The sequence below is a fragment of the Chroicocephalus ridibundus genome, chromosome 1 (genome assembly GCF_963924245.1).
Source record: "Chroicocephalus ridibundus chromosome 1, bChrRid1.1, whole genome shotgun sequence".
Taxonomy (NCBI): domain Eukaryota; kingdom Metazoa; phylum Chordata; class Aves; order Charadriiformes; family Laridae; genus Chroicocephalus; species Chroicocephalus ridibundus.
In genome coordinates, this window is record NC_086284.1 from 163,330,876 (window position 1) to 163,349,611 (window position 18,736).

At 44.4% G+C, this 18,736-nt stretch overlaps 1 protein-coding gene across 3 annotated transcripts; it reads right to left on the reverse strand.

Annotated features, from left to right (window-relative positions):
- Positions 1-1,621: 1,621 nt before the first annotated feature.
- Positions 1,622-16,243, reverse strand: IFT27 (intraflagellar transport 27). 3 transcript variants are annotated; one of them, XR_010069325.1, is made up of 8 exons: positions 16,107-16,243; positions 12,746-12,825; positions 11,629-11,688; positions 10,895-10,954; positions 9,819-9,936; positions 9,395-9,504; positions 8,961-9,181; positions 1,622-2,743 (listed from the first exon to the last, which is right to left on the reverse strand). XR_010069325.1 is itself a non-coding variant. In XM_063321880.1 (7 exons), the coding sequence occupies exons 1-7, from the start codon at positions 16,138-16,140 to the stop codon at positions 9,083-9,085; spliced, it is 561 nt and encodes a 186-aa protein (XP_063177950.1). In that variant the 5' UTR covers positions 16,141-16,243; the 3' UTR covers positions 4,191-9,082. The 3 variants fall into 3 exon arrangements, 1 of the variants encoding a protein (XP_063177950.1); XR_010069326.1 differs by lacking the exon at positions 1,622-2,743 and adding an exon at positions 4,191-8,394; XM_063321880.1 differs by lacking the exon at positions 1,622-2,743 and having other exon boundaries at positions 4,191-9,181.
- Positions 16,244-18,736: the final 2,493 nt, after the last annotated feature.

Below are 18,736 nucleotides of genomic sequence, written 5' to 3' on the forward strand. Positions count from 1 at the left end.
AGTTGAAGGAAGAGAGAAAGAAGGAGAAGGAAAAGGGCAGAGGAAAGAACAGAAGAGAAAAGAAATGGTCAAGGGGAAGGAGGGGAGGTCAAGTCAGGCAGCAAAGCAAGGTGCTGTCTGTGACACAAGGCAGAAGAATTAAGAAGGTGCCCGTGAATTTGGGCACTGCTTTTTCACGTCTCCTTTTCCATTAAGAGTACACTGTGAGGAAAAGGGCAAGAGGAGGTGGAAGAAAAGGATAAATAAATGCCTGAGCTGCCATCTTAAACAGCTCCTAGTAGCCAAGTAGGTACACTGGAAACAGGCAGTCCACAGGTTGGAAATGCTCAGGTACGCATCCCAGTCCAGCAGGCAGGAAAGAGTCTGGACTAGCACAGTGGCATTTACACTGCCCGGTCCACTGGGTCTCTGTGTGCACTGGCAGAGAGCCCTGCACACGTAAAAATGCTGCTGGTTAGTACTGGGTAGTTGTGCTCTGATCTCTGCCCTGCACCCTCTCTCAGGTCCCAGTAAGAAAACCTCATCCTCAAAGACATGAGTGCTGCTAGTCTCCCTCCTGCTCATACGAATCCCCTTCCTCCCCCTGCCTGATCCCAGCTCTTGATCGCACTCCAAGGGCTGCCTTGCCTTCTCCTGCCCTCTCCACGGTTCCTCTCTAGCCTTGCTCTTTTGCTCCTCTGCTTTCTCTCTCTCCTCTTTCCTTATGGCTCTTCTTCCTCTCTGTCATGCATTCAGTTCCCCCTTACACAGGCCCATATAAACACCCCCTCCCCCCGCTTCCCCCTTATCTCCATCTCTGTAGTTATCCACTTACCTATAACTGTAGTACCTGGCTGACACACATCTCTCCCACAGACAATCCATCTATCTCCACGCCACACACCTGCCAAATCTGCCTGTCTTTCCTTCCTTCGCAGCCTTTCTCTTGCTGTCCCCCAGCCAGTCCATTTCTTTGCCTCCCCCTGCCCCAGTTCTTCTGTCCTTCCCTCTCTACAATCCATTCCTCTCTCCTTCTTCCTGACTCTGCCCATCTGTCCCTCCTTCCCACAGTTCTCTCCAGCTGATACACATGTACCCCGGCCCGTCTCTCTCTCTCTCTCTCACCCCTTCTTCCCCCGCTGCTTCACACATTTCATCTCTTTGTGTCTCCTACACACCCAGGCCCACGCTTGCTCTCTCCCATACTGAGAGGAGGCGGCAGCAAAGAATTTGCTGCTGACCGCTGCATTGCTAGGAGGCAAACACATGGCCGGCCTTGTGCAGGCCAGTTTCTGCCTGAGTGCCCCAAGTCACATATCCCCAGCATCATCTCCAGCACTGGGAAAACAGATGGTATAATAAATGAGCGCAGTCTGATAAAAGGAGGAAAGGGTGCCTGCCTCGGATGCCCCTCACCCGCGCAGAGACACACATCCAACATGGGCACAGCTCTCCCGCTCCTATACCAGTCCAGTTTCGTGCCAGAACTGGCCAGCTGAACAAGGCACAAGCTCTACCCTAGTACCAGATGGAGAGGAGAGGGGTAGAAGAGGGTGGTAGTGGATAGAAAGACCAGTGTTGCTTTTTTTTTTTTTTTTTCTGACAGCAGCTTATAACCCCAGAAAGAAAAGTACATGGCGGGGGACGGATCTAAGCAGTCTTAAGGCAATGGGGAGGGCTGCTAGCATGGGAGCTGTAGCGGAACTGTGGGGATGTATAGTTACAAGACCTCCATGTGCAGAGACAGGAGGAAAAAGGCAAGAGGCATGGACAGTGTAGAGGAGTCAGATATCAAAATGGCTGTGGACTGAGATGGCATGCAGTGATCACTTCTGTCTTGGTGAAGAGAGGGAAAGCCACCTGACTGGCAGCCTTAGCTGGGAGGGCCATCAAGAGCAATGACTTAGTCCGCTTAAGGGAAATATCCCCAGGTCTCAATAGGTGCAGAAACTAGAGGACAGTCTGCATTGTTCTGCTTTTGCCCATACCAGAACTGTCGTCCTGCCCTTACTCAGTTCCATGACGTTGCCCAAGAATGCTCCACTCCTCCTCACCTGCTCCACTACCTCCCCAGACATCTGCATGCAGAGTCTTGCAGCGTCATTTCCCCTGTGTTTACCTCAGTTACAAGAATCCCACACTTGTTACCCATTTCCAAACCCACCAGCATTCCTTTCCCAACTAACGTTTTCACATTCATTGCAGCCTGGTCTCTCTCTGCTGGCAATAGCACTGAAAAGCATTATCTTAACCCTGTAAAATGTCCTTCTAGATACTCTGTTCTGCTGTCCTTATGAGCTGTTTTTATGCCTGATGCTTCAACTGCAACCTGAATTCCAAAACTTCCAGTTTCACAGTCCCCAAACTGAAGCCACCCAACATCACAAAACCAAAGTCCTAGAAATAACACGCAACGGCCACGCACAACTGTTAGACTAAGAGAAAGTGACGCTTCGTGGCAATCAGAATATATTAGCAAAGGCAGCGAAGGGAAACCACTGCAGAAAAGAGATTCCTCCCATGCAGAGCTGAAGATATTTTTTATTGTAGGTAATTTTATTCATGAACAGAGTGATTTCTCTCTGTTTTACATTGACCTCACACACATTGCATTTTGCTATTTTTTGAGGTTAAATATTGATAGTCTGGGGAGACCTTCTGCTGTATGAACTGATTGTGAAGTTTTTGTTCGGAGATGTCAATGCTCGAGTTGTAGTGGGCACTTCTGCTTGGTCAGGTGAGGTGCAGGTTCTCTTTCCATTCCCTGAATGGATGAACATAATGTATTCAGGATGCTGCAGCACAATTAGGCACAAGTTTGTGCGTTGTCGTGTCCCTCCCCCCGCCACCCAAAAAAATAAAAAAAAATAAGCAAATAGATCACCGCACTTTCTGGCAAAAGAAAATAGAGATGGCACCGGAACTAATTTGTGTTTTAAATGACACAAAGTTGTGTGGTTAACAATTGTGTCTACTTCCCTCCACTCAAAAATCCCCTCAGAAGAACTGTACACAATCTGAATTTCCAACACCACTTCATGCTCTTCCACCTTGATAGTCCAAGAGTGTCCTTAGTTTACCTACTCTGTTTTTTCTGGTCTCACCTGGATATGCTGTTTCCAGCCACTGCTCCTCACAGAATGACAGCTTGCTGTTCTTATCTCCCCACACTACTCCTTGACTTACCTTTCTGGATTCTCGCTATCAAATCCCAGCATCAACCCTGTCAAGCAGACGTGCCTTGTACTACTGCCGGCTCTACATCCTGAACCTAAACTGATGGCTACCATTGACCTTCCTCACCATGGCTCTGAATTCTCCAAACTGATCTTGGCCCTGAAAATCTCTCTTCAGATTTATTTGATCTTACCACCTGCCCTCCCACCTGCAGTGTCATCCAGCTCTACCCTGTATCCTCATTTTCCCTCAATAGCTCTTACAAAAATTACTTTTCCTCCCACTTCATTTCCATACATCATTCTACAAGCCAGGAAAAGCCTTAGGTCTTCCCACCCCTAACTCCCACCCTGCCTCAGCAAACCCTTTGGGCTCTTCATGAAGGGATATAGACCCCACTCTTTCCTACATGTTCCTGTTCTCCTACTGCTCCTGCATTTCCCCTCTTTGGGACACAGCAGCTGGTCATTTCTGCCTTTATACCTTTCTGCTTACAGTTCCTAACTTGAAGCCCTCATATTGTGTATTTTTCCAGTACTTGTGCAGGAAGATTACAGGCTCCACATTTCTCCAGTTGATGCATATCTGGCTGGAGGGAAACTCATCAAACTGACCCCATCCCTGACCCTGGCTTGACATGTAGGGTCTGTCACATTTCCCTTTTAAACATTGCCAGATTTGGATTTGATCTCAGAGACCAGGAAAGAGAGCAATTCCAGGCTTCTCTTGACAAACAGCTCTAGGGGAGGAAATATGTGAAGCTGTGACAGAAGAATGAGAGAAAGACCCCCAAGGAGTGAAAAAAAACAAAAACCAAATGAACCAACCAACAAAACTCCAAGTCAGAATGAGAACAGCCAGTGTTTGCAAAAGTTACACTGCAGCAAGATCTGAAGAGCCAAAAGGAGGCTTGTCAGGACTCAGCTGGGGGTCTCCTGCCAGGAAATTACACTCTAGACTGAGCAACATCCCTATCTCTCGGATGACTTCAACAGGGAGTCGCAGCACCTAAAGAGGCCTGAAAAGACCAGAGATTGTCTTTCTCCCTCCCCCAAGCATTGTTGTTCCAGGTCAACAGAGCCAAGGGCAACTAGCACAGAAGACATTGTTCTCAAGGCAAGATGACAGCAGGAGGAAATAGGATGTGAGAAGCAGAGAGATGATGCGCCCTTAGGCTAAGAGACGTTGTGGGGGCCAACATGGCCCTTGAAGAGCTTCTGCTCAGACTCCACCTCTGCTGCAGAAGGTCCTAGAAGTCCCTTAACCCCAGCTTCCATGGAGTTCCATCTGCAAGATGGAAAAATTACTTGCTAAGAACAAGCAGAGGTGGATATTCTACATCAAAAGTGGATATGAGAAGGAAAAGAAGGACTGAGAATGCATGGGGAGAGAGAGGTCCCATCATGAATGGTGTCAAGAACAGAATGTCTTCCTGCTCCAGCAGATAATCTGCCGTCACACTGCTGGCTTTATACGAGCAGACAAGACAACAACTGCAAGCCGTTGCCACCTGAGCATCATAGATAGAGTAATTATTAAAAGCTGAGCATAGTCTTGAGCAGGGTATGGACCCCCATGGATCTGTGTAAGCACCAGTAGAAAGCAGTTGCTGCCTACAGAACAGAAATGCAGTGTTTTCCCTGCTGTCAGCACCTGCGTCAGGCTCCTGGTTTCTCTTGAGATACAGCCCTTAATTGGGATAGATTGTATGTTTTCTGCTGTAGCCCAGCCCAGCTCCCAGTTTAATTGCTAGTTTATGACTTAGCCTGTTTTGTGCTTTCCACGCTACTTCTTTCCCCACTTAATCTAATAGAATTATAGAAAGTATTGCTGGGAGGACCTCAGGAGGCCACACAGTTTATCCTTCTGCCCCAAGGCAGTATTTCATTTTCAACAACATCATGTGTCTTTTGCTATCAGGTCAGATCGGTCCAAGATGTATAGCGGGTAAAGAAATGAAGCTTACCCAGGGGAGTCCAATTGGCATAAAAGACTAAATCCAGCCCTTTAAGTCACTGTAGTTATATCAGAAATAACCCTGGTCCAAATGGTGTCATTTATCAGATCAGCTTTCTGAAAGATGTCCTTTCTTAAGTTTTAAGTCTCTAAAATGAACAAGTCTCTAGAAAAAAAACTGTTCTGACAGGCCCATTTCAGTATATTTAATGCTTTATTATGAACAGCAGTGACCACTCCATTGTTAAGACTGAACAGATCTTATCACGGTATGATCAGCTTTGAAACTCCTATTAACTCCCACAATAAAACCTGATCTTTCTGGAATTTTACATCCTGCATTTCACTCCACAGTAGAATATGTCTGGCAAGACAAAACAAAACCATTAAAGCATCTTTAATATGACGACTTTACACAAATGAACTCCCAGTAAAATTTCAGAATGTCAGTCAGCTTCTTAAGGTTCTTTCTTCCAAGACAATTTGACTAAAAATTCCACTTTTGTTTTCTTTCGTCTATTAATCTCTCTAAGAAGAAATGTCTTGCAGCCTTGGGAATAGATAATGCAGAAATTAGAAGGAAAAAAAAAAAATCAGCTGGTGATGTATCAAGCTAAGTAAAGCAGGGCACAAGTATAACAGGGATTCTATGCAGCAGAACCATGAGGACCAAATGAAAAGTAAGGAGGGACTCCAAGGAGGGAAGAATGGTTTTGTCTGATCAAACAAGCAAGCAGGAAAAAGGAGTATGTATCTCTTAAACATGGTTAAAGGCCTGTTTGTTTCCTCCCCCTTCTTTTGAAATTTCAGTTCTGGTTGAGCTGGGTCTCTTGTGCGTTGTAAACACCCCTGCTGAGCACCTGCAGCACCGCACAGCTGGACAAAGTAGGGGAGCTGTAAGAAGACAACAAGCTTCCTGGTCAGCAGACAGGCTTTCTGTCTTCCTCCCACTGTTCTCCACCATGTTTGTAATCCAGAGTGATGCTAAGGCTCTAAGCAGCAAACATGCAACCTCACCCTACAGACGTGACTGCAACGGTTACTGAACGCAGTAAGAGAAACTTAATAATGGTTTCAGATTCTTACTCATCCTGCTTGTGCAGCTCACCTTCTCACTACCCTAAACTCCATCACACAGACACAAAACTATTTTCCACCGCTTTCCTGTATCTGGCTCACATGTTCTCTATCCACTCTTCACTACTAGCCTCTACAACAAGGTCACAAATAAGCTAGGAAAATAGCAACAAGCATCACTTGCATCATGCTGGTACTATATAGTACATTAGCCAGGAAGGACAACATATTATGCTTTTAAAATGCATTTGGAATGACTGAGATGGTTATTGTCAAACACACCATTTTGAAGGACATGAAATTGTGTCTACATTAGTGGTTGAGATAGTCCTGTAAAAAGCAAGTTGGACAACATGCTTTAGACACAACCTCTTTTCTAATTCTAGTCATGGCCTGTGGAAAGATGGAAACGGGCAGTGGGTGATTCCCTACTGCTAGCTAATTAGATCATACATTTCCTCTCTCAGGCAATATATCTTTCCCTGCATGGGATGCATTTTTCTTCACTAACCTCTCAAAAGCAGCTTCCCTATAAATCACAAATCACCACTGCCAGCATTCCCTTAATGAGATCCTCCAGCTTTTGCATTCATTTAATAAAACAGCGTTCACCAATCTTCATCTGACTGGTGCTTTTAGGCTGTTTATTTGAAGTTATGGGAGGTCCTTCTGGTGCAGGGAGATTGAACTCCCTGGTTAGACATTGCATAGGATTCATTTTATCACTCATTCCAAAGGCATTCGTCCCCCCTATATACCACGTCACAGGTGGCATACACACCTGGCATGCTGTTTTCAATATGAAAAAATATCTGTCTTGTGTTGTAATTGCATCATCAATAGAACCAGGGGGAAATGAGTTACTAAATCAAAACAAACCTTCTTCAATTCTTTAACGAGATCAGCACAGCATCCAAAATAACTTTTATTCTTAATAGTCAGAGGTACTAGCACCTGCAGGCAAGACTCTACTCAGCCCATGTAAATCAACAGACACTCCCCAGGATTAACAAGACCACCCATATAAGATACAAATGCCAGTAACGCTAATCCAATTAAAAAAAGAGTGAGTCTTCTGGTTACCCTAAGCCCATGGAGGAGTCCTTCCTTCTTTGGAGGAACCAAGAGCTCTCCCAGCTGGTTCTGTCATTTTTTTGAGGTGGCTTCTAGCAAAAGAATCTATTCATTTTCTTTTCTTACGGGCTGAGCTCCTACTTTACTTAACCTCTTTACCTGGTATTCATGCTCCCTAGCTAATTCCCAGCCTCAACAAACTGTTGCTGGTGAAATGAGCCCAGATGCTTCTCCAGATTCTTGAAGTGCTTCATAAACTCTGCTACAACATCTGCAGCCATATTTCTTATGTTTAATCCAATATACTTGTCTTAGCATTGGGCATAAAAATGGTTATAAAATGCACATGTAAAAGTCTTGAAAGACAGATTCCTGAAAAGCCTGCTTGTAAAATCATTCAGCGCTCACTCTCTACAAAATTCATCTCCCCTTGCCCAAGAAAGGCTAACATAATCTGGGAGAAGAGAAAGGTTATGGTTTTGAACTCCTTGGTGTTAGGGTCAGTGACAAGGCACTACCTTACCACGGATGCTTTCATATACTACATTAGCAAATAGACTCTCATCCCCACAACATCAGTACTCCACATAAAAGAGCAGTACTCTCCAGGCTTTTACCCTTTCTGATACGAAACTTCTAAGCAGGCAGGGCTGAGTCAGAGTAACTTAGACAGACTGTCTTTCATTTCCTTGGTCCTATTTCCACTAGTGACATCAGAATTGTGGTTTTTAATCTGAAACTCAAGGACAAGCAGGGACAGTTCAACAACAAAGACGACTCTGATTCTAGTAAGGGATTGAGAACTGAACCTAATGAGAACACGGTATTGCCAAATTCAGCTGACAAAAAGAAAAATAACACAAAACCACTTAAGATGACAAAGACATAAAGAAGAAAGGATAATTTGTTTTAAATTTTGGACTCATCTTTAGAATAAGACGTATTCTTGCTATCTGACCCCATTTTGCCGATAAGGCAATTTAGATGTGCCCATAGGAAGTCCTGCTTGCTTCAAGAGAGGTAGCTTCTTGAGAAATCTTGTGACCTGGGACCAGCAGAGGGCACTGCATTACCAAGTGACAGCGGTACAGGTGCAAGACAGTTCCTACCAGGCAGTGAAAGTGAGCCACGCTGAAGAAAAAAACCAGATTCTAGAAGTCAGAAACACATACTGGACACCAGCATATCAGTCCTACAACTGGTAAGAGTAATACTGCTAAAACAGGCCTCAATCAGTGCTCAAACAGTGCTCAATCTCTTGGGCACTCCTAGAAACACACCTAAATCCAGCTCAGTCCCCACACATCTCAGTCTCCATGTGTTGATTTTAGGCCATAGGCCTCGTACTGAAAATGCATTTCTAGCAGCAGGGCCAAATTGGTCCTGCCCTGCAACATATGTATCAAGGATGGGTTGCTTAAATTAAAACAAATCCTGTCAGCTTCCTCTCTTCTTCCCCAAACCTCTAAATCCTTGCTTGTAGCAGCAGGAAGTCTGTTCAAACAAGAGACAAGACAATATCAAAGCAGAGAGCTGGCAATTTCCATTCTGCCCTCCCCTTTTACTCCCCGCCTCCTCCAACCTAGCAGACTTTCAGTAAGCAGAGAACCAAGGTAGAGGACATGAAAGGAATGCTGAGGTAGCAGCTTCGTAAGAGTGTCTTTCCACTTGCTTATTTCTAGTTTATTTTGAATTACCAGAAGATGACCATGAAGAAGCAAATAGCTCATCTTTTTTTCTTCTCTCTGTATTCTGTCCTGCAGGATTCTGGACACTTGGAGAAGCTTAGAGGATAAATAAGTCATTCCAGTCACGGCCCTCAAGCTAGTGAGTGAAAAGTTTCCACTTTCTCTTTGTACAGTTGGTGGAATGACTTTGCCAGGATGTGAAAAGGAGCCTCAAAATTTTTCATCTCTTTCTGTAAAGAAATAAGAAAGTTGTGAACGACAGATGGAATAAGCATTTGACTATATCTGCTCTAACTGCTTCACAAAAGACAGATTAAAACTGAGGGTGAGTTAGATGACAAACAAGTGGAAGAGTCCCCCTGCATTTATCTTTCTTTACCTGAAAGAGAAGACAACTTTACAAACAGCCACTTCCACAGACGGTAAAAGGAGCAGATACTCACCACTGACATCTCGCAGTATTCCAGGCCATGTTTCTCAGCCCACTCCTGTGCTTGTTTCTGCTTCACAACTCGACGACCAACAAGGTCTGTTTTATTCCCCACTAAGACACCTACAGAAAAAAAACATGAAACAAAGAAAAAAACAACAACCCAGAAATGCTGACTTTTTAGCAATAAATGCTGGAACATTTGTGGAAGTAGCTGAAAAAGTTGGAGGCGTGGAGAACAGTCTACAACTACCTAGAAAAGATTCCACAAAGGAAACATATTTGTGCCTTATCCGCTTTGTGATAAAAAGCAAACGAGTTGGAGGAAGCCATGCCTGCCCCTGGCTTAAAATAAATGTTGTATGCCACGTCTCAATGGGAACAACTGCTATCATACAAGAGGGCAGCAGATTACATGAATCTCACCCATTTCTTACCTGGGATGTGCACTCCAACTGCTTGAGCCCTCAGCTTCTCCAACCACTTGGCACAGTTGTTGAAAGACTGCTCATTAGTGACATCATACACAAGGCACAGGACGTTGGGTTGCTCCCACTGCACAGCAAGAAAGGAACATTGTCAGCTCTAATGAAACTGATGTGGTCAACGGCCAGCCTGAAAAACACGGCAAACACAGATGCTAAGACAAAAATAAAAAGCCTAACATACAGGAATCCTATGCCCTGGCTGAGGTTTCACATTTCACTTGAGCTGACTAAATGGGTAGCTGGCACTGGGAGAGGTGGTCTCGCTCTCTTTCCCCATTTCTGTCTCCACGGTCCTGCTCCTTTACTAGTATTGGCTCTGGCACTCATCTGATCCCTGGGGATGCGGATTCTTCATGCTGAATCAGCACAAAATTAATCCTAGAGAAAAATGTAGAAAGGTTTTCTTCCAATTTGAGAAGCTGAGCCAGCTTCTAGAGGGGTCCCTCGCAAACCAGATCTAGTGCAAGGGCAAAAGTGGAATCGCCTCTTGTAGAGCAACGACCCATTAGGTTGTCTCAGCCATCTTATGAAACCTCACATCAATTAATTGATTCCACTTCTCAAAATGACATAACACAACAAAGAACTGTACAGGTAAGGACACAAATGCATGAAGGAAAAAAACCCAAGGGCAGTATTATGCTCAAGGACAAGAATAAGTCTTGTTGGATCAAATACGTCACTATAACAAAAAAACCCCACTGTTGAAGCAGCAGCAAAATAGATGCTTTTCTAAGAAATAAAAATAACTTTAACCAACGGCACTCAGCAATTCTTGGTGAAATATCCCTATTTCTTTTGTAAGAAAACTGAATGACTATCTATCTGCCTTCTTTCCTCTGGAAAGTATTTCTTCTGGTACTTCTACAAGTTTCAGAGAGGTAGAACAGGATGCATTGGCAACTGAGGCAATTGCTCCCATTTACACTAAAGACAAAGTTTGCTACATCTGCCAGACTGGGGAGTTCAGATCTTCAAAGCAAAAGCACTTCTTTGGAAGAAGAGGACAGTTACATAAGACTTACCAGTTTCTCCAGCATTTCAGAAAATAGATCTTTTCCTGCAGAGTCAAAAATGAAGAATTCCTGAAAGCGGAAGCAGAAAGAAGGCTCTTGCCAGGAAAAATGCAGTGTAGGGAAAGTTTTTCAAAGTAAATACTGGAACTTGTAACTCTTGCATTTTGTTCAGTACGGCAGTGTCATGTTCCTATGGGACAAATTCCCTGCACTGAGAATACTCCAGTTCAGATAGTATGAGAAAAGAAACAGCTATTTTTCATGTACAACCAATAAAAGGGTTATCTCCAAGGCCCCAAGTCTAGTTTCCATCCCTACCGGAAACAGAATATGTGGAGTGGGACAGTAGCCTGCACTATTTATAAAAAATTATACATGTGGTCCACATTCCACTAGTGGGAGTATAGGGCATTAAAGAAAAATAACAGATAAGTTCCAGCTTCCATAGTTCTATGAAACATGAACCAAAACTGTGTGCCCTAAAGGACGGAACAGAATTCTAACAAAGCTGGCAACAGCTTTGGTTTCAGATGTCACGTTGGATACAACTATGTAAAACTTACATTTTTAAGATTAAACTAACCCTAGAGTATCAGCAATTGTACATGATCAGCCTCATTTCCTTAATGCAACTTAATGGTCTTATGAACATGCAGAGCTACCTTCCACCGAAATGAGACTGAAGGGAGGCTTGAGCTCTGGATGTCTCTTTCTGACCCAATTTATGTCACAGAAAAACTCACCACACTATCACTTGTCTCTGGAACCGATACAGCCTTCACCAACAGTTCTATGCCCGTTGTCTGTCAAGAAGAATCAGGAAAACAAGAATCAGACGAGTTTTTACGAGCCTGTCCAACTGCATACCAACTATGCATTGGATTGAGGCAATTCTTGTGAATCATTACGATCCCATCAAACACAGACTGCTGGGAACTCCTCAGCTCTGGTAACGTACTCCCACCTACATGTCAAAGCCACATAGATTTGCTCCGATGGGGGAAAAAATGGAGAATAACATCCAGCGACCTGCTTATACACAGCTAAGAGTATTAGCTGAAATCTGCAGGGCTATGCTCACTATCACATCGCTGCTCTAAAGCACGCCTTAGAACGTTTTGCGCCAACCGTGTAATCAGCTAACATATGGGACTGAGGTTATTTGTGCCTCTTCCACCTTTTATCTCATTCTGCTTTGTAGCTTGTTTGTTTGTTCTATTTCTATCCTTAACTTCTGGTTTCCATCTTTATTTCAATGAATAAACATATTTTAAGGGTTTTTTTCTACACACTCATATTTTCCTTTTCTTACTTTACTTATATTTACTTTTACTTTTATCCTGCTTCTGATTAGTCATCATCATTGATTCTCACACTGAAAGACTGCAAACTGTATCCTCTTCATCTGGGAACAGTTTCTGTAGATTATAATTATCTTGGGGCTATGCAGCACATCTTCATGTTTGCATAGCGATAAGCACACTGTCCACACGCACATTTAATAGTTGGAATTAAAAGCTTTCTCCTTCAGCAATGTTTTTTCATAGAGCACTCCCTAAAGGGGGAAGCTCTCTAACACCACAAAAGCTTGTAAAAACATTGGTTCAGCAGGAAAATTATAAAATTAATTAAATTACTCTGCATTAAGTTTCAAAACCAGCACCCACATAATGTAAAGTCTTAAAGAATAGCAAATGGTTTCTCTTCAGAATATAGGGTATAAGAGAAAGAAAACCCTGTAAGACCCCACCTTGAATGCCTCAACTTAAAATCCTGTTATTTATTATTCTAGACTTTCTTAGTTTTCTCATGCAACTCAGAAAAATGTTGGATAGCAGCTTGGGCCTGTTGTATGCTTACCAGCGTGTAGTTCTTCTGAAAATGAGCCCCATCATTGCGGAACATCTGGGCTAAAGCACTCTTCCCCACAGCTGGATCTCCTGCAAAACCGAAAACATAAAAGATTTTTGTTTCATGTAGAGAATCTTATTTTCCCTCAGTTCTGTTACTATCACATGCCATAAGAGCTTGGATGCTATAACTCTGAATACAGGAAAGATAACTGTCATAAGAAGCACAAAACAATCTAAAAGGTAATACCCACATGAGGAAATTAATGTTGCCATTATGCATACTGGTGCTGACATCAGATTTCTGCTCTATGAATGACAGTAAAGGTCCCCCAGATCAGGATGGAACTGCTCTTTGTCCTAAAATTCATGTCTACCCTATAGCCTTTACCTAAGAATTAAAATTTCCTAGATACGTCATCACGTAGAGAAAAACACAATGTGATAAGGGAGACTGGGCTGCATAGGCGGCTATTTCCTCTCCTTAGATTACCCATTTCCTCAGATTCAAATCCTTGTTATATAGTGAGTTTAGGGAAGAGACAGGTCATTTATACACTACAAATCTGCTTAAGCTGGTAACATTCTTTGATGAACTCTTCTTGCTGACCCTGCTAAGAGAGCAACTCTTGCTGACTCAGTGCTGCTGGTGGCTCATTAGTTGCATCCTGGGCATAACGGAAGTAAATGTCACTTGACTGGAGAGAAAGGACCTGCTGATTCATCCCTACAAGGAAGGAAAACCAAGGGGCTTTAGTTTTTGCTCTTCTAGAGCCAAGGTTTTCTGGAATGGCTTGCACAACACTGGGAAAACCTGGCAGCTGCCTGCTTTGGCCTGCTGTTACAAAATTCCGTAAGATCCAAAGCAATGGCAGAGAACTGCAGAATTCACATATGCCCATATCACTCCATGAAAAATATCATAATCCTCACAAAACAAAGACTTAATGTTCCCAAAGGGCTTATCCTCTCTTCACATACTGTGTCACTAGCCTGGATAGTTCAAAGGACAGGAACCGGGAATTAAATACCTCAGTGGGTCTAGCTTTACCCTTTGAGGAAAACTCATGACAGCCAGGCCTGGAATGCAAGTCTTTTATGTTATGTTATTAATAAATAAACCCTGAAAAGGGTATATTTTTACCCTATTACAGCTTCCTAGATGGTGTTTTAAAGGAAATTGGTAAAGTGATCTGCTAACATAACATTATAGAGGAGAAAGGGTGTTTTGGATAGTGACAACTGCTCCTAGACGCATTAACCAAAAGTAGTCCTTGTTTAAACATTTTCAGCATGCTTGCTTACTTTGAGCTGAGTTGGGCTCATAATATTTAGACAGGAAAATCTGGTAAGTCAGCTTGTTTGTTCCCTGATCAGTTCAAGCTTATGTGGAAGACAACACTCTGTTCCGAGTGGAAGCTATTCTGTATTTCAATAGACAATTAGATCCGTCTTTGTAAAATGAGATAGAGATGCATACATTGCTCCAAATTGCGCAGGCATCATCCACTGCAAATTCTTAACTAATGTGTTGCCTTTCTTCAATTTGACAGCCCCAGTTGTTCTTTCCCTCTTCTTATTCTTTGCCATCCTCTTAGCCCATTACATCACTACACTGTCTCAAAATAAGTTTCCTTGCCCTTTTCATTTAGTTTGGTCTCATCTGCCAGTACTGCATCCCACAGTATTTATTCCATCCATATTTCTGTTATTCTGCCAGAATCTGTAGTTTGTCTCTAAAATGCCTGATACTGCCAACTGCCTTTCTACAATGAAAACCTTTTCATAATGTCTCTATAGTAAGCTCAAACAACAATATCTTTTACTGTGTGTCTGTAAATTGCCCTTGAGATAATACAGGAATCGCTTTCTATTGTCAAGTTAATAGTCTCTCTTTTGCTAATAAAAGGCCTTTTCCCCTGTTGTTCTCTTTGACCTTGGTGCAGCTCCCAATGCTGGGAGCCACTCTATTCTTCATAACCATTTCCTTAGATACACAAGAGTTCCCTGTTCCATTTCTGATGTTTTTGCTCCTGCCTATGTAATTGCTTTTTCTTGTTCCCTTTAGGTTGTTGTGGTTACTCATCTCTTATGTCTCTTTCACTATATTGGTATCTTCTGCAGGAGAGAATTTATTTTGCCTGGTCTACTTCATCAATTTATTATTTTTAATAATATATGGATATTATTGTAGTACTTAGGAGCACTACATATGGGACAAGTCCTTCCTGTTGTTTGTGTTGTGAACAGAATTGAAAAGGCAGCTCCAGACCCAATTAGAATTAAACACATAACTGGGTCATCCAAAGAAAACCTATGTGAATTTAAAACGGTCATGGAATTGGCCTTTGGTAACACTAAACAAAACTTGGAAGACATAAGCAAAGCCTACATATTGGGACCTGGAAACTGCCAAATTGGAAATGATGTGTAAGTTTCAAATCTAGAAGACAGGCAAGATACACATGCTGTTCACAGTAACTATCAACAGAGGCATGAGGGAGATTAATTCTTTTGCATTTACCAAAGATCAGACCTAGCTTTGCGCAAGTTGATGGTTAGCTGCTTCTGAGGTTCAAAAAAAGCAAAAATTTTATTCCGGATGAAAGAAAACAGGTTTGGAGCAAAGAGTTAAACTGGGGCGTTGTCTGCATGCAAAGGTTTTATGGATTTGTGCTTCAGGCTGAGGATGCACAGAGCTTCAATGCAGAAGGAGGGAAAAAAAAAGTTTTCTTCCCACAGTGTTAACAGTCAGATGCACTTACTTTCAACACCTCCATAATCCATCCTGACTAAATAAACCAGTGGCTTCACCTCACTTTTTTTTCAGGTTAACCTCTAGTTTCCTTAGGGAAAAAGATGCTTCTGTGAAGTGCACGTGCTTCGTCTTTCAACTCTTTGCTGAGGCTCTACTTTTCCATCACACTCTCAGAATCATCCCAATTTCTGCCATGATTTTTTCCTCCAGCACAAAGCGAGTATGAGGCAGGATTCAACTGCCTACCCTGCTCCTTTCAGACCTTCCCCACCTTCACCCCACCTTTCCACACTGTAGAAATACTCTTTTTTCTTCTTCCTTTCTTTCTTTTTTCCTCACCGTTCCCGTCCCGAGGGACCCGAGGTCCCCACCTCTCTCCTGTCACCGCCTTCCCCACCTCTTCTCCATCGGGGCGACCCCTCGACGAGAGGCTGAGAGAAGCCAGGCCGTCTCCCAGCGCGGCCCACCGCCACCACCCGCCCGGGCCTCCCCCTCACTGAGGGGGCCCAGGCGTCCCAGCGCCGCCCCACTGCCGGCCTCGCCCCACCCCACGAAGCCCGCTCTAGGCCCCTACCACCAGCGGGGCGGATGGGACCGGACGGGCCGGACTCACCTGCCAGGAGGCACTTGGCAGCGAGCTTCACCATCGCCCCGGCCCGGGGAAGGCGGCGACAGCCGCTGCCCTCCTGGCCCGCCGCCGCCACGGCGCTCTGCCGCGGCCCTAGCAACAGCGCGGCCCTAGCAACCGAACGCCCCGCCTACTTCGGGGTGCGAACGACCGCCCTCCCAGCTCGGTTGGCTGTGAGCTCTGCTCATCAATGCCAACGCGGAATTCTTATTGGTTCTCTTGTCTTTTCCCGCCCACCAAACGTCCTGTCAGTCAAACCCGACCTCCCCCGCCCCTTCTGGGCGCTAAGGCGGGGCAGAGCGCTCAGCGGGTGGCGCCGTGGTGTTACGGCGGACGAGGGTGTAGTTTCTGCCCAGCAACTAAGTACGTTATCGGGAGCCGGTTTATTATTGGGTAGAAAGTAGGGGACCGTACCACAGAGCCGAAATTAACCCACGGGGGACAGGGCAGAAACTAATAGAGTTACTGGCTACGAGCTATGCAGTGGGTGCGCAGCAGCACCAAGGAGGGAAAAGACAAGTGAGAGGGAGGGAGAGAAGGACGAGGAAAGGGTGGAGGGAGAGAACCCTCCACGTCCTTCCTACGATCCGACCGAATGGGATCTTCCGTGCGGAAGCGCCCTCACCCCTACGCCTGGCTGAGGGCTTTCTGCGCATGCGCGCGGTCTGCTCGCGTGCCCTGGGGAGCGGGGACGGGCTTTTCCCCGCCCCGCGCTGCGCACGCGCAGACGGTTAACGGTCGGGAAGGGCGGCGCGAGCCGTTGGCCGTTAACCGTGGGCGGGGTGTCCGTTGTGCGGGCTGAGGAGCAGCGGCGGCGGCCGTGGGGTGGGAGGTGTGGGGCCCGCCCGAGGAGAGGGTGCGGGGAGTCCCGTGATTTGGGTCACTTTTCCCGCAGGGCTCAGAACTGGAGTCATAGAATCACAGAGTCACGGAATCATCTAGGTTGGAAGGGACCCTTTAAGATCATGGAGGCCAACCATCAACCTCACACTGCCAAAACCACCACTAAACCATGTCCCTCAGCACCACGTCTACCCGTCCTTTAAATACCTTCAGGGATGGGGATTCCACCACTTCCCTGGGCAGCCTCTTCCAATGCTTGGTAACCCTTTCCGTGAAGAAATTTTTGCTAATATCCAATCTAAACCTCCCCTGGCACAACTTGAGGCTGTTTCCTCTTGTCCTGTCGCTTGTCACTTGGGAGAAGTGACCGACCCCCACCTCGCTACAGCCTCCTTTCAGATAGTTGTAGAGAATGATAAGGTCTCCCCTCATCCTCCTTTTCTCCAGGCTGAACCACCCCAGTTCCCTCAGCTGCTCCTCATAACACTTGGTCTCCAGAGCCCTCACCAGCTTCATTGCCCTTCTATGGACATGCTCTAGCACCTCAAGGTCTTTCTTGTAGTGAGGGGCCCAAAACTGAACACAGTACTCGAAGTCGGGCCTCACCAGTGCTAAGTACAGGGGGACGATCTCTTCCCTAGTCCTGCTGGCCACACAATGGTGGTGAGTCAAATGGGAGTGGGAGTTGGAACTGAACCCTGCTTTGGTCTTTGCTGCAGCTGCTTATAATTCGGCCACAGATCTGCTAAATTTCACAGTGCCGGTTGGGTCAGCATGTTTCAAATGGTCAGTTTATGAGGCCTGTGTGTCCAGTGTGGAAGTTGAGCAACGTTTCATCTCAACTTCGGCCAACATCTGATCTGTTATCATTTCCTCCAGTTCATACTTTTTAGAATTATAGAATCTTGCTCAATTTTTCTTGCTTTTGACTGTTACTGTTCTCCTGGACAGAGCTCTCTTCTTGCTCACCAATTTCTTAGTTGCTTTCTTCTTAGTATTTCAGAGTTTTGTTCCTTTTTTTTTTCCTTTTTCTTTGTTAATTTTGTAGTCTTTCACACTGCAGTAGGTTGATTCCTTTAATTATTTGGTTTTTTTCTTTTTCAAATATTTTTTACTAAGATCTCCCCTGATGACTTTTAAGCTCTTTCTATGCCCTATTCTTAATCTTTAAACTAATCTTAAGCAGTCCAAGTCAACAGTGGTCTTGGGTTAGAGCTGAAAAAGATGACCGTGAAGCTTCCTGGATTTTCCCCTCCTTCCAATCTCTTTGAAAGCTCTTACACTGTTAGAAAGCATGTCATTAATAAGAAACAATAGTTTTTCAGGGTATAAACATTGCTTGTCTACGCTTTAGGTGCTTTACTGTGGAGTGCAGAATCTGCTTACTATGAAAAGCAGTAAGTTAGCTTGGGAAGAAGAGAATAATCAATAATGCATCAGTATTCAGGTTATAAGATTGGACATTCCAAGAGTAGAGTTGGTTGAGAATAAATTTTTCCAAGTTTTATTTTAACCTCGGGGTAATACATGCTTAGAAAGCAGCTTTTTTGGTCTTTTCTGGTATGAGTGACCCATTTTACATATCTGGGACTCTGTGACATATTTGCCAGACATCTAGCCAGACAAGCAAATAACATAAAAATAATAAGTACCTATAACAAAACCAAAGGAGCACATAAAAATTATTATTTCTGTGATAAAAATATGAAAGAGACTTCTTTAGCCTGAGTGGGCAGAGACTTTAATTGTAGATGATGACTGTAGCAAAGTAT